Source organism: Mus musculus, chromosome 10 (genome assembly GCF_000001635.26).
Source record: "Mus musculus strain C57BL/6J chromosome 10, GRCm38.p6 C57BL/6J".
Taxonomy (NCBI): domain Eukaryota; kingdom Metazoa; phylum Chordata; class Mammalia; order Rodentia; family Muridae; genus Mus; species Mus musculus.
The window spans coordinates 52,927,234-52,940,748 of record NC_000076.6 but is presented as its reverse complement, the minus strand read 5'-3'; the positions used below and the strand labels follow the sequence as shown (position 1 = coordinate 52,940,748).

The 13,515-nt window shown below is 38.2% G+C and overlaps 1 protein-coding gene across 1 annotated transcript in view; it reads right to left on the bottom strand.

Annotated features, from left to right (window-relative positions):
* Slc35f1 (solute carrier family 35, member F1) overlaps positions 1-13,515 on the bottom strand; it is a 421,122-nt gene that overhangs the window by 170,874 nt on the left and 236,733 nt on the right. The window contains exon 2 of the mRNA NM_178675.4: positions 7,482-7,657. Coding sequence (NP_848790.2) covers positions 7,482-7,657 — 176 coding nt within the window. The remainder of the gene's footprint in view (positions 1-7,481; positions 7,658-13,515) is intronic.

The window sequence follows — 13,515 nt, the reverse complement described above, 5'->3', positions numbered from 1 at the left end:
GGACTTATCTGCTTCAGGCAATACAGTTATCATCTTGTAACCACCCTTCAATCTCCCACATGAACACTGCAGCTTCAGGCCAGGAATGAGTATTGCTCTTTGCCAGCTCTCAGCATGGAAAGATGAATGCTTAAAGATTTCCCAAATTAACAGTCAACATGGACTCCAGATACAACAGGGAGACAATCCCTTCCTGCAAGCATAGATGATGCTTGGAATGAACGAATCAAAGGGGTAGTCATTAATGAAGTACTTAGCATGAGAAATGCAGGGGGATGTGATATAGAAAAGCATGTGTGTGAATATATATGAGGATTCATTAAATGGAGATGATATTACAAATTCTTATCCATTTCTTCAATCTGAAAGTCATTTATTGAGCTGATACTGAGGGCTCTGTGTACAACACTGAATTTGTGATTATATACTGCAGCACAAATAGGATGGTTTATATTGAGTTCTCTAAGTATTATTAAGACTGTGGGATGCTCCATTTGCTGCAAACACTGCATATCTATAGAACATGTATATTTGTCACTATTTGATGCATGACCTGGTGCTTGGTGGATCAAGTCCCTTGATATTTCAGAAGAATGCTACAGTGAAGGGAGATGCTTTCAGCAGCATTTCCTGAGACCTGGAAGTGATCTAAAGAATAGCCCCATATTGGAAACTCATTCCAATATGGGTTTTAATATGTCATTCCACCCAGGCAACCACAGGGTTGCCTAGAGTTAGGCTATTTTCTTTTTTCCACCAAGTATAATTTAAACACAATAAATCTTATTTCTTTAAGTGTAAGGTTTGAAGAGTCTTGACAAATGTATACACTTATATGATGCCTGTAACAATTGAAATACAGAGAATGCACTGAGCCAAAGATTTCCTTGGTGGCTTGTGCAGGCAGCCTGCCCTCACATTCAAACACCACCAACTGTGGATCTACTTCCTGTCATTATTATTTTGTTTTCTCCAAAACCTCATATAACAATACAGTATGCAATTATTCAGAGTATAAACTTTGCATCCAGTTTTGCATTTAGCATAAAGCTTTTTAAAATAGTTAATATTGCTGAATGAATGGGGATCTTATTCCTCTTTTTTAGGGAGTTGTAATGGATTATATAAACTCATTAAAGTTATGTATGTATGTATGTATGTATGTATGTATGTATGTATGTATGTGTATTTTGGATGTATGTGAGTGTAGGACAATATGTGCTATGCTGTGTATGTGGAGGGCGGAATACAACCTGAAGGAGACAGTTCTTTACTTCTACAAACTGAGCTCCAGGGACAGACTTCAAGTCATCAGGCTTCTGTAGAAAATGCTTTTACCCTGCAAACCAACTCACTGGTCCCCCAAGCCACCACCAACTGCTCCTTGCTTTTCTTTCAGGCAGCATCTTGCTAAATAGCTCCGACTAGCAAGATAGCAATCATTTTGCCTAAGATGGCCTTGAATCTGTGGCAATTTTCTTGACTGAGCCTCGTGAATACTGGGATCACTGGCTTATACCTCCAAAGTAGCTTTTACTTCTCTTCTATAAACTAGGGAGCACTCATGTTTTGTTATTGTTGTTTGTAAAGGTTTTTATAGCATTTAAAACAAAACGATATTTGCACACATTTCTGTGTATCAACATTATGCTTTCTCACTTCTCTTGAAAAGGGAATAACTGTTGGATCATATAGGAAGTGCATGTTTAACTTTATAAGATGTATTCAAAAGTAGTGTGGCCAGTGTGCACTTCTGCCAGTGTTCTATGGAGAACTGTATGTGTTAACAGGCAGCTTTGCTACAAGTGGGTTCTAACTTTTTGTATGCAATTTTCCTTTGCCAGTTTTCTAACAGGATGTTATCTGCTTCCTCAGACTTAAGCCTGCTTTGTTCCTCTCCATGACAATGTCAAGTATTTCTCAAGGACCATCTACAAGGATTCATCTCAGAAACCCTTCAAGTACAATCTTTCTTTACCATAGTGACTATACCTCTCCAGTCACACTAAAATAAAAAATAAATATGACCCAACAAGGAATAGGCATGGAAGTTTGCCAGGTAATTTACCACAAGGGAGAACTGAAGAGAGTCCAATAGAAATTACCTCACTAGTCTTTGGGAATTGATGATGTTAGTTTCCCCATGGCTCCCAGAAGATGTATGATTCCACATTTACCTTCTCTAAGTGTTCTCTTATCCTGCCAACCCACGACAGTGCCCCCTCTTTAGTGCTGTAGTAAGGATTATTTGGAGAGTTGGGAACTGAGTATGCCTTGAATTCTCCTTGGTCTTCTGGTCTGAGAAAATCCTGAATTTTTTGCTTAAATTCATTTTGTTGCTTTGGCTTGGGATTGGGACCACCTGTGGTAAACACTAAAAACATCCTAATGTATACAAGGGCAGAGATTCCCAAATATAGAGAAGAACCAGAACCTGCTGGTGCGAGAGATCCTTCTCAATGCCGGAGTCTGACGTGCCACGAGATGCAGACACTCAAGTTGCCAAGACTTCTGGTCAAGGACCCTGCTTCATTGAATTTTTTCTAACTACATGAATATTTAAAGACTTACTTATGGATGTTTTATTAGTACTTTTAGAGACTCCTTTCATGTTCATGCTTGCACAACCCAAGAGATAATAGAAAATATGCAAAAGTCTATCTTCAAGAATATTCTGGAAAGCAAGATATGATATGTTTATTAAATTGCTTTAGCCAGAAGATTGTTGTTATTATTGTTATTATTATTATGCAAAATTAGAAGAGCTTAAAGAAATACTCTTCAGTGTGAAAGCAACCCTTGCAAGGCCTGCTCTAAGGAATACTGAAGTGGTACCCCAGGCTTCTATATAGTGGTGCACCCTTTGGGTTCTGTTATATTTCCATGTCCTTTTCCATACTGTGGCTGGAGGAAGAACACAGGCTCTGACTGCTTTTGCTTCTCCCTGAGCATCCTGTCTTTATCTTACCATCTTTATTTGCTTTAATTAGACACACATGTAAAAAAATGGTAGTAAGCAAATTGACTTTGTCCATTAAGCAGAGAGTACTAAAAGCAGATTTGGGAAACAGAACAAGTAAGAAATTATTGTGGACAAAAACTGATGATGAATATTCTCTTGGTAAGAAATGTATCCTATTTCTCTTTGGATTTTAAAATCCAGTCATATTTCTTGCTTCATATTTTTTGCTTCACAAAACCTATAGCAGAGTCTTCAGTTGAGCTGACGACTGCCTTCCCTTGTTGCATGGTGCTTGCATTTCTGTGTCTCTTGCTTTTTGAATTTCAGTTAGAGCTACCTGAAGTTTTAAGAAAGGAGGAACTATGTAGAGATGAAAGAGAATCTTCAAGTAATTCTCCTTTAGATAATCAGGTGTGAAGCCTCGCTTGAGCATTGTATGCTTTCTTAGCTATATTCTTAATCGCTTATTTTGAACATAGAACATGAATTTCTTGAATGTCTGGTATCTCTTTATGGATGCATTTTCATTTTCTAACTATTTCTCAGTGGGGTTGACGTAACAGCACTTTCAGTTTTCCTTTAATTCCCAGACTGGATACATTGGTGGACATTACAGAACTAAACTTCTTTCTATGGAGTTCTAGCCCTGAAGGGCTCTGTTAGCAACAGTAGAATCTTCAATTTTAAACACAGGTGGAAGAGAACAGAGCTTCAACCTTTCAGACCATACCTAAAACTTGCTCATCAAGAAACACTGTTTTAAAGGGTGACGCCCATGTTTCCCCAGGAATTAATTAATATCCAAGGGCAATTTCACAGTGTTGTTTACTAGAATCTACACTGGAACCTGCTACCTTCATATCTCTTGGTCATTAATCTAATGTGTATTTGATAGGGAGGATTTTCTCTAACTTTGAAGTCAGAATTTTGGCAAGGCTACTCATAATGACATAATGCTTAAATATTCTCAGAAGATTTCCAGTTTGACAACCACAGTTTTAGAAGCTGTACGAGTACAATGACAGTGATCTGTTTTTTGTTTTTGTTTTTTAATACGCCCAGGAAACTGCTTAGTGTCAAGTGGTTCAAGGCATACACATATCACTAATATGGAGGCCCAGCTGTGTAGGTGATATTTGATATTTGATATTTGCTAGGGGATATGTTAAGGTCAGCACTTGATCTAGCCTGCAGGCTATGAGGAACACTGAGAAAGGAGGACCGGCTGTACGAGGTCCTCCCTTGTATATAGACTTCCTTTTGTCCCAAGTCTTGAGGTGCCTGAACAGAAAAGTTATGATGCTTCCAACACACTGCAGTGACATAGAACGTACAAAATTAATTACTGTGTTGATTTCTAGATGTTAGCTAAATACCAGTCTATGTGAGTAAGCACCAAAAACAGATTCATGAGAAGTTCAGTGGTCATCCCGGGCGGCAGTAAAAGAATAAAAAAATAAATAGAAGGAGGAGAGAGAGAGAGAGAGAGAGAGAGAGAGAGAGAGAGAGAGAGAGAAGAAGAAGAAGAAGAAGAAGAAGAAGAAGAAGAAGAAGAAGAAGAAGAAGAAGAAGAAGAAGAAGAAGAAGAAGAAGAAGGGAAGGAAGGAAGGAAGGAAGGAAGGAAGGAAGGAAGGAAGGAAGGAAGGAAGGAAGGATAGAAGGAAGGATAGAAGGAAGGATAGAAGGAAGGATAGAAGGAAGGATAGAAGGAAGGAAGGAAGGAAGGAAGGAAGGAAGCAAAGAGGGAATCTACAAAAAGAACACATGCATTGTGGGAACTGGTTCATCCACTCACTGGGAAGACAGTATTTCCTCAGTCTTTCCTTCAAAAGGGCCTCAATATTCCTTCCCAGGCTTCAGCCTCTTTGTCCCCTTGCCTTACCCACACTGACACGCCTCTCACATTGTCTATATGACTCTCTTCTGATTTCATTGCTGGGTCTCACTACACCATACACCCCATGCTACTTTCCTGTGTATGGTTTTCAAATTTAAGAAACATGAATGTCTCCTTTTGTTCTAAAGCACTGGTTCTTAATCCTGTGGACCATGACCTCCTTGGAGGTCAAATGTCCTTTTCACAGTGGTTGCATGTCAGATACCTGGCATAGCTTAGCACATATTTACATTACAATTCATAATAGTAGCAAAATTACAGTTATGAAGTAGCAAGGAAAATAATTGTCTGGTTGGAGGTCACCACAACATGAGGAAATTTATGAAATGGTTACTGTAAAGGGTCTCTCATCCCTCCCACCTCTTCCAAATTTCACAAGAAGAAGCCAAAGGTAATCCTGCTCTTCCAGCCCTAGCTGGTCACAGCCTCCATCTCTTCCTAGTAGCTGTATTGGTTTTCTCACTTATAAAATTTTGGATGATACTATATCCTTGCTTTGAAGAACCAAGAAGAGATAAGTCCCATATTCTGCAGCTGGCAATTATGAATGTACATTATAAATGGCATTATTAATATTATTAACATTTTTCATAACTTAACTTTTCTAGCTTCTACCTATAACTATTATAATCATGATTTCCAATTTTAATTATTTTTATTTTCCCTAGATGTAGACTTGTACTTAATCTCTGGACTCTTAGAAAATAACAGAGGCCAGAATCCAAAGGAGAACAACAATTTGCCATTTCAAACTACAGTGGTGCTTAAAAATCACCGATGAAGACTTCAACATCTTCATACAAACATCCTTTTCAGTATTGAGCTATTGAAAATTTGTTTAATCCCATTACCCTTAATTATACTACTTATACTAGGTTAAATAATACTAATCTCTTGATGTTGATTCAAGCTCACATCAAGTAAATTTTACATTCATCCCTTGTCTCTCCTTTTTTGATACATTCCCACAGTTCCTCTGAAATGAGTTACTAATTGTATGCCTCTCTCATTGCTTCACTTCCTGGAGTCTTTTCCTGCCCTGAAGCACCACCATTCAAGACACTTATATCATTCAAATTCTCTGCTTCTGACTCACACTGAGGAAACATAGCTAAGACTTAGTGTCTGTTACTTTTGTAGACTGGCAATTTATTATTAACATTACTTACAGCTGTTAATATTAAAGGCTTTAAAAAGAAGTAACATCAACTTGGGGAAAGCAAATTAAATTAGTTTCTAATATATTTTCAACAAATGGAAAAAATCAATCATGTATGAGTGTGGTAATGATGTGCATGGTGTGTGTGTGTGTGTGTGTGTGTGTGTGTGTGTGTGTGTGTGTGTGTGTAGGGAGTTATTTATTCATGTGCTTGTGTGGAAGTGTTCATGTGTATATATAGGTAAGCATACATGTGTACATGTGTGTGTGTATGCATGTAAATATGAGAGACTGACATCAGGTAACATGCTCAATTACTCTCCAACTTACTTTATGAGACAGAGTGCTTTGCTGAACCCAGAGCTTGTCAGTTCTGCTCAGTCAGCTGGCAGTGAGCTCCAGGGATCTGCCTGTCTCTGTTTCCCCAGTGGTGGGATTCAGATGCATGCTGCTTTGCTCAAATTTTAAATAGGTTCTGGGGGTCTGAATTCATGTTTTCACACTTGCAAGGCAAGACCTTTAGCAACTAAGCCATCCCTGACACCCGCCACCATTGTTCTAGTCTCTAAGACAAAGCCTACTATTGGCTAAGTCATTATACCATAGCAGTATTATTTTAAACAGAAATCCAAATAAGGGCATGTAAGGATAACATACTGATAGTTCTTATGAAAGTTTCAAAAATGTGTAATTATTAGAACTGCCATTTAGCAATATATATGATTGTTTTCAAAGCTTTTGATGGTTATTTTTTCAATGGATCCTGATCAACAGATACAATTTAGAGGGAAATCTGGAGCTTTTTCTGGGGCCACAGACAAAAATTTGGTAGTGTAGGACAAAGGCGCTAAAAGAGTCTCTAAAATGACTTAACCCCCAACCCCCACATAATCTTTATGGGATTTATTCCTTTGAAAGGCATTTTTCTTTTATTGACTCTTGGGGAACTGGTTTCCATTGCTTTATTTCTTTAACATGTAAAATAGGACCACATGTAGCCATTTATGAGAGTTGCTTTTCTTTTATTCCTCTTGTGGTGTCGCTCAAATTGCCCATAGTCATACCTGTGTCACTTTCCTAAGGAACATACATTTGTCTGAAGTCCCCTTAGACAGCTCAGGGCTACCATGTTTAGGAAAGTTGCATTAGGCCTGTTCCAGGTTTCAGACAGTACTCTATTTAGATTCATTGAAAAGAATAAAACCCTTACCAGGAATTCAAAATTATGAGCAATTGTACTTTTCTGCAGTGTATATAGCTCCTGCGTCTTGCTGAATTCACATATTATTTCTTTGTGATATATTCATGCATTTTCTTTGTGATATTACTGCAAATAGCAAAGTGCGATCTGGGGATTTGAATCATCTTACTGATGCAACAAATGATAAAATGATATCTACTCATGGCTCATATCCTTCTCTGTGTTCATAGAAGTCATATTCCTGGGATTAGGGGCAGCTTACCTTGTCGGACAGCTAGGGTGGTGGTGTATACCAAGAAGAGGAGGATGTAGTTCAGAAAGCTCTGGAAGACTGGTGTGTTCGCATGAAAATCCTCTGCCAGGTACTTGCTCGTCAAGCCAATTCCACAAACGAGAAGGGATAACACTTGACCCAAAGCCACAGAGATTAACATCTCCCTGAGAAATGAAGCAAAACACAGCAATGTCAGCAAGAAACACATGAAAACAATGATAGTGAAATCCATTAGTAATTCACTGCAGACACTGAGCTAAAGGCAGTGGATACTATTTATTGTAATCCACCGAAGCAATGCTAGAAATCCATACAGTTATTCCTGAAACTTTATAGAGATGGAAACTAATGCTTGACATGGGTATTTAATTTGCTCATAGAACACACAGTGTGGATAAAACAAAACTAGGTTGTGAGATTGAGTCTCAGTGTGAGTCCCTGGCTTCCAGTCACTGTACTCCAGAAGCTGTTGAGGAAAGGGACTATCTTCTTGGAGCACAGTATGTGGATTAGTGATGTTGAGAGCCTGCCCAACCCTGCAAGCAGAAATATATTCCAGCATCAACTGTGTGTATAATTAATTGATAATGGGAGAAACTTTACAGATCAAGCTATTGGATCCAGAAACTCTTGACTGAAAGGTCTATACATCTAGAAATCCACAAGGACCACCTCTTGTGCCCTTCTAGACTCTGGAACTCCATTCTAAGAAGCTTTATTTCAGGTCTTTATTCTCTGTTTCTTAAGTTACAATTGCCTATATATTAAAGCTATTATTCCTGAAATAGATTCAGGACTATGGCAGTATAATAATTATGCAAATATTTTCATTGCTGTTTTCATAGGCAGTGCTCTTGTAGACGCTGAAGTGGGGACTGGAAGCAAGAGTCAAAATGTTCAGTTTCCATGGAAATGAAATGCCCACACAAGCTTTGTAGTCACACACACACACACACACACACACACACACACACACACACACACACACTCCTGCTCTGACACAGGAAAGCCTCTGGAAATAGGAGGTAGACTTTTCTCTGAAAGTTTCTTCTGACCTTTGTGGTTTATTTGTAGAAACAGCAGTATAAAAAGTGAGAGCTGTAGTATAAACACAAAGACTATAAGCAGAGGATATGTGTTATTATATATTTCTTCCCCCATGGATTTCTTCCCCCATGGAAGACACAATTCCATTTTTTTTCTGGATGGAACATGGATCTATTTTCCCTTTTTTAGAAGCTAGATTGGTCTGGCCTTGCTTTGGTCACTAGAGTACAGAGAAGGTGAAGCCATGAGAAGTTTTGCTGCATTTATGTTTTCCTGCTAAGAAACAGCTTCTCAGTAAGGTACCTGAGATGTACTATTGAATATGAGAAATTCCTGGGAAATAAAGAGAGAAACCCAGGCAGCCTTAGTGCCAAATATCTGAGTGAGGGTTTGGCATCCTCCTGCCTCCCTCATACTAAGTCAGTCTACACTCAGGAGAAGAGGTGAGTGATCCCTAGAGACTGTTGCCCAACTTGGAGAGTTATGAGAAAAATGAAATCCTGTTGCCTTGGGGCATACAGTTTTCTAAGAAAAGGACAACAGACAGCAGGAAGAAAGCCGTGAATGTTCCCTCTCCAAAGGCTTCTGAGTCTCTTCAGCCACGGGCATTCCTTCAAGATGGCAGAACAGAAAGCAACTTATAGTTCAACAGGGAACTGTGGGCCTCTTTGCGCATATGCTTCTGCAGAACTTCCATCATACCTTTTCCAGACTGACATCTATTCATTTTTTTTCAAAACTTGGCTCTTTTGTCACTAACTTTGAGAGGCCTTCCTACTCTCTTTCCCTTAGGACACATCTCATGTATTACTCTTACTTTTACACATTGCCTTGTCATTGCTGCTTGCTTGTTTGTTTAGTCTGTTCTGTGTTCAATTTTGACTTAGTAAGTTTCCTGAGTATACCTACAGCAGAGTAATACCGTTTAGAGGACTATAAAATGGAAGGCATAAAGACAATCATATGACGCAGTGTAAGCAGTTCTGAATATATAAGAGTATCAGGGCTAGAAGCAGAGGATCTCTGTGAGTTTGAGGCCAGCTCTGGTCTACAGAGAAGGTTCCAGGATAGCCAGGGCTCCTCAGGGAAACCCTGTCTCAAAGGGAAAACAAGAATATCACTGCTTTTTAAAAAGATCAACAGGCTTGAGGATATGGGGGATGGCAGAGCACATACTTAGCATGGGCAAAGTCCTGTGTTCAATCCTCAATGTTACAAAAGAAATTATAATTAATAAACACCCCCTTGCAAATTGAAGAAAAATAAAACACTGTAAAGAATTCAAATAACCTCAAAGATTTGTGAAAGTAATTTTTTTTTAAAGACTAGGATATAAGGTAATAGGGTTTGTTATGACATTGAGATGCACATCTGTTTTTCTTGGCCCTCTTCCCCCTCTCTACTCCTCTATTTTCCTACCTCTGCCTCTCTGATTTTCCTCTAACACATTGTTTCCATGCCATGTGAGTTTCACCACCATTTCTTTCCCATCCCCGATCCTTTCTCTGCTTTTCCAATAATTAGCTTAGTGTTATTTCATGTTTATTCAGGTTTTCTCTACAGGTATGTCTCTGCAAAGGTGTTGGATCCACTGAAATTGGAGTTACAGACACTGATGAGCTGCCTGTTATGTGGGTGCTGTGGACTGAATGCAGGTCGTCTGGAAGAGCAGACACTCTTAACCACTGAGCCATCTCTCCAGTCCTAGCCTCCCAACCATTTCATAACCCCCCCCCCCCTTGGCATTCTTTTTTCTAGTTTTGAGATATGTAGTCCTCACAAACTTTTATACCCATACATGTACATGTATGTACATATACACATACACATAAACATACACATACATATACATGCATTAGTATCTAGGATCTGCATGGAAGAGAAACATGCTATTGTCATTCCATATTTGGGATAGTTGGGTTGAAACAATACTTTCCAAGCAGCATCCATCTTGCTGTAAATGTACTGATTTTATTTTCATATAAATACTACATTTTCATATTCACTTTACTGTTTTTGTTTTGTTTTGTTTTGTTTTTGTTTTTGTTTTTGTTTTTTTTTTGTTTTTGTTTTTTTTTTTTTGGCTTTCTTTCCACTTTTTATTAGGTATTTAGCTCATTTACATTTCCAATGCTATACCAAAAGTCTCCCATGCCCACCCCCCCCACTCCCCTACCCACCCACTCCCCCTTTTTGGCCCTGGCGTTCTCCTGTACAGGGGCATATAAAGTTTGCAAGTCCAATGGGCCTCTCTTTGCAGTGATGGCCGACTAGGCCATTTTTTGATACATATGCAGCTAGAGACAAGAGCTCCGGGGTACTGCTTAGTTCATATTGTTGTTCCACCTATTGGGTTGCAGTTCCCTTTAGTTCCTTGGGTGCTTTCTCTAGTTCCTCCATTGGGGGCCCTGTGGTCCATTCAATAGCTGACTGTGAGCATCCACTTCTGTGTTTGCTAGGCCCTGGCATAGTCTCACAAGAGACAGTAGACATCTAGTTTTGTTCTATTTCTTAGCTATTGTGCTTAGAGCAACAATGAATACGGATGTGCAAGTATCTCTGTGGTAGAACTTAGAATCCTTCCGGTGTATATACATGAATGTTATAGGCGAGTCATATAGTAATTCTATATTTTTGTGTGTGTGTGATTTTTGAGAAATCCCTATACTCATTTCCATAATGGTTTCACCTATTTACATTTCTATCAGTGGGGAAAGGGGATTTCCCTTTTCCCACATCCTCAACAGCATTTGATGGTTTTCTTGAGGTCATCTTTTTCGACAGAAGTAAAATGGAATCTCAAACTTGTATCACTTTGTATTTCCTGGGTAGCTAATGTGTTGAATACTTTAAGAAACATTTATTTGCTAACTGTGCTAACGGAATCCTCCTCGTCCTCTTTCTGTTCTTCCTCCTTCTGCTCTACTTCCTATTCTTTCTTCTCTCTTCCTCCTCCTCTTGCTCCTGTTTCTTCTTCTTTGAGGTAGAGTTTAATGCAGCACAGGATGGCCTCAAACTCATTATGTGGTCAAGCATGACTTTGAATTTCTGATCCTCCATTATTTATATACAAACATATGCAGGGGTTTTGTTTTGTTTGCTTTCTGCAGAGCTGAGAATCAAGCTCACGGTATATTGCAAGCACAACAAGGATTCTGCCAAATACACTATATTCCTAGCCTTTGTATTTCATTCTTAGAGAATATTCTGTTTGGTTGCTTGCCTCGTTTATTGATTGGAGGATTTTTTTTAACGGTTCTTTAGATACTTTAGATAACAGTCCCCTGTCGGAAAAATTGCTGTCATGGATTGTTTCTCATTCTGTAGCCTGTCCCTTCACTCTGTTAATGGTTCCCTTTGTTGTATAGAAGCCTTTTAATTTTGTATAGCTCTGTCTGTCAATTCTCATCTTGGGAACCTAGGATATAGAGTTTCTTCAGTGGGATCATTAATGATGACTACACTGAAGAAAAATGGTGAGAAAAAGAAAAACATGTCAATTTTGAAGATTTCTTTGATGATATTTAATCTAATCACCATGTAGCACAATGTTAATCATAGTAGCAAATAATTTACAGGAGAATAATAATAATCCTATGATTGATAATTTTTGATCATTTGCCTAATATATACACTGAAGAGATATTGGTAAAATTACAGCTAGTATATTAAATGGTTGCCTCTGATGCTGAGTATGCACTAGAGAGTGTTCTATGGAGTCTCCCTTCTTTTTGGACATGACTAAAACAGTACTATGACCTACTTAAATTATAACAATGCTGTTTAAGACCTTGGAGCATCCTGGACCAAATCAAGATACACAAGACTACAAATACTTACACAAGGCAATATAATTTTAACCTATCATGTAACTGACCCCAATGTATTATAAAATAGCCTTCTATATGCTACATGTAACATGTATAAAATGAAGAAGACATAGTCTGTCATTGGGAGACCATTTAATGAAACTTTTGACACTGGATTTTCAAGAAACTTGTTACAAAATTAATAAATAGAAAATAAATTTGTTTCAAATTGTTTTAAAAAGAAAGAACATCAGATATTTGGTGAGCAATAGGTCCACAGTCTAAATAAAATTTGCTACCAATTTGCGAACCAGGCCATGATGCATCAGACACTACAGTAGGTATGTCCTTTCTGACAATGTTTTATGCACAATGAGCCCATTGAGCCACTGAAGTCATCTGACAGGAGTGAAGCAAGAAAGTTGGTATGCCACTTCCTTTGGTCTTTTACCTACCAAGCAAAATATATTAGGCTGTGACCTTATAAGTTTTAGTAAAAGATATAAACTGTCTGAAATACCCACTGACATGAATAGATAACAAATCTAGTTTATCTATATAATAAAAATTATTAAAAGGTATAATACACAGATGTAAACTATTTTGTGAACAGATCTCGTAAACATTTGAACTAAAAAGCAATCTAGTATGAAAACACTATGAGCAAGCCCACAGAAATAGAGAATATGTTAGAGGTTACCTAGGGCTGGGAGAACTGAAGAGAAAGGGTTTGACTGACAAAGCTATTTTGCTTCCTTTTTATGTGATGAGATACGTCAAACTGAAGTGAGAGGTAAAAAGAAAAAATGGGTATATATTTGTGTGCAGTTTTTGCTTATGTACACACATTCACCTGTGTGTGTTTACTTGTGTGTACACATTCACCCGTATGTGTTTATATGTATGCATGTAGAACTGAGAGGTCGACATCAGGAGACTTCCTTGATTGCACAGAGCTACATTTCTAAACTTGCCAAACTAGAGACATTAGACTGAAGCTAGGTGATATGATTTCAAGTCCTAAATTTTGAATTACAGTGTTGTGCCACCATTAGTTGTAAAATGGTTCTGTTTTCAGAGAGTGTATGGAGCACAGAGATAACCTAACAGACTAAGTTTTGGAAACATTTTTCAAACAGTAAAGACAAAACCCACAGCTGGTCTGA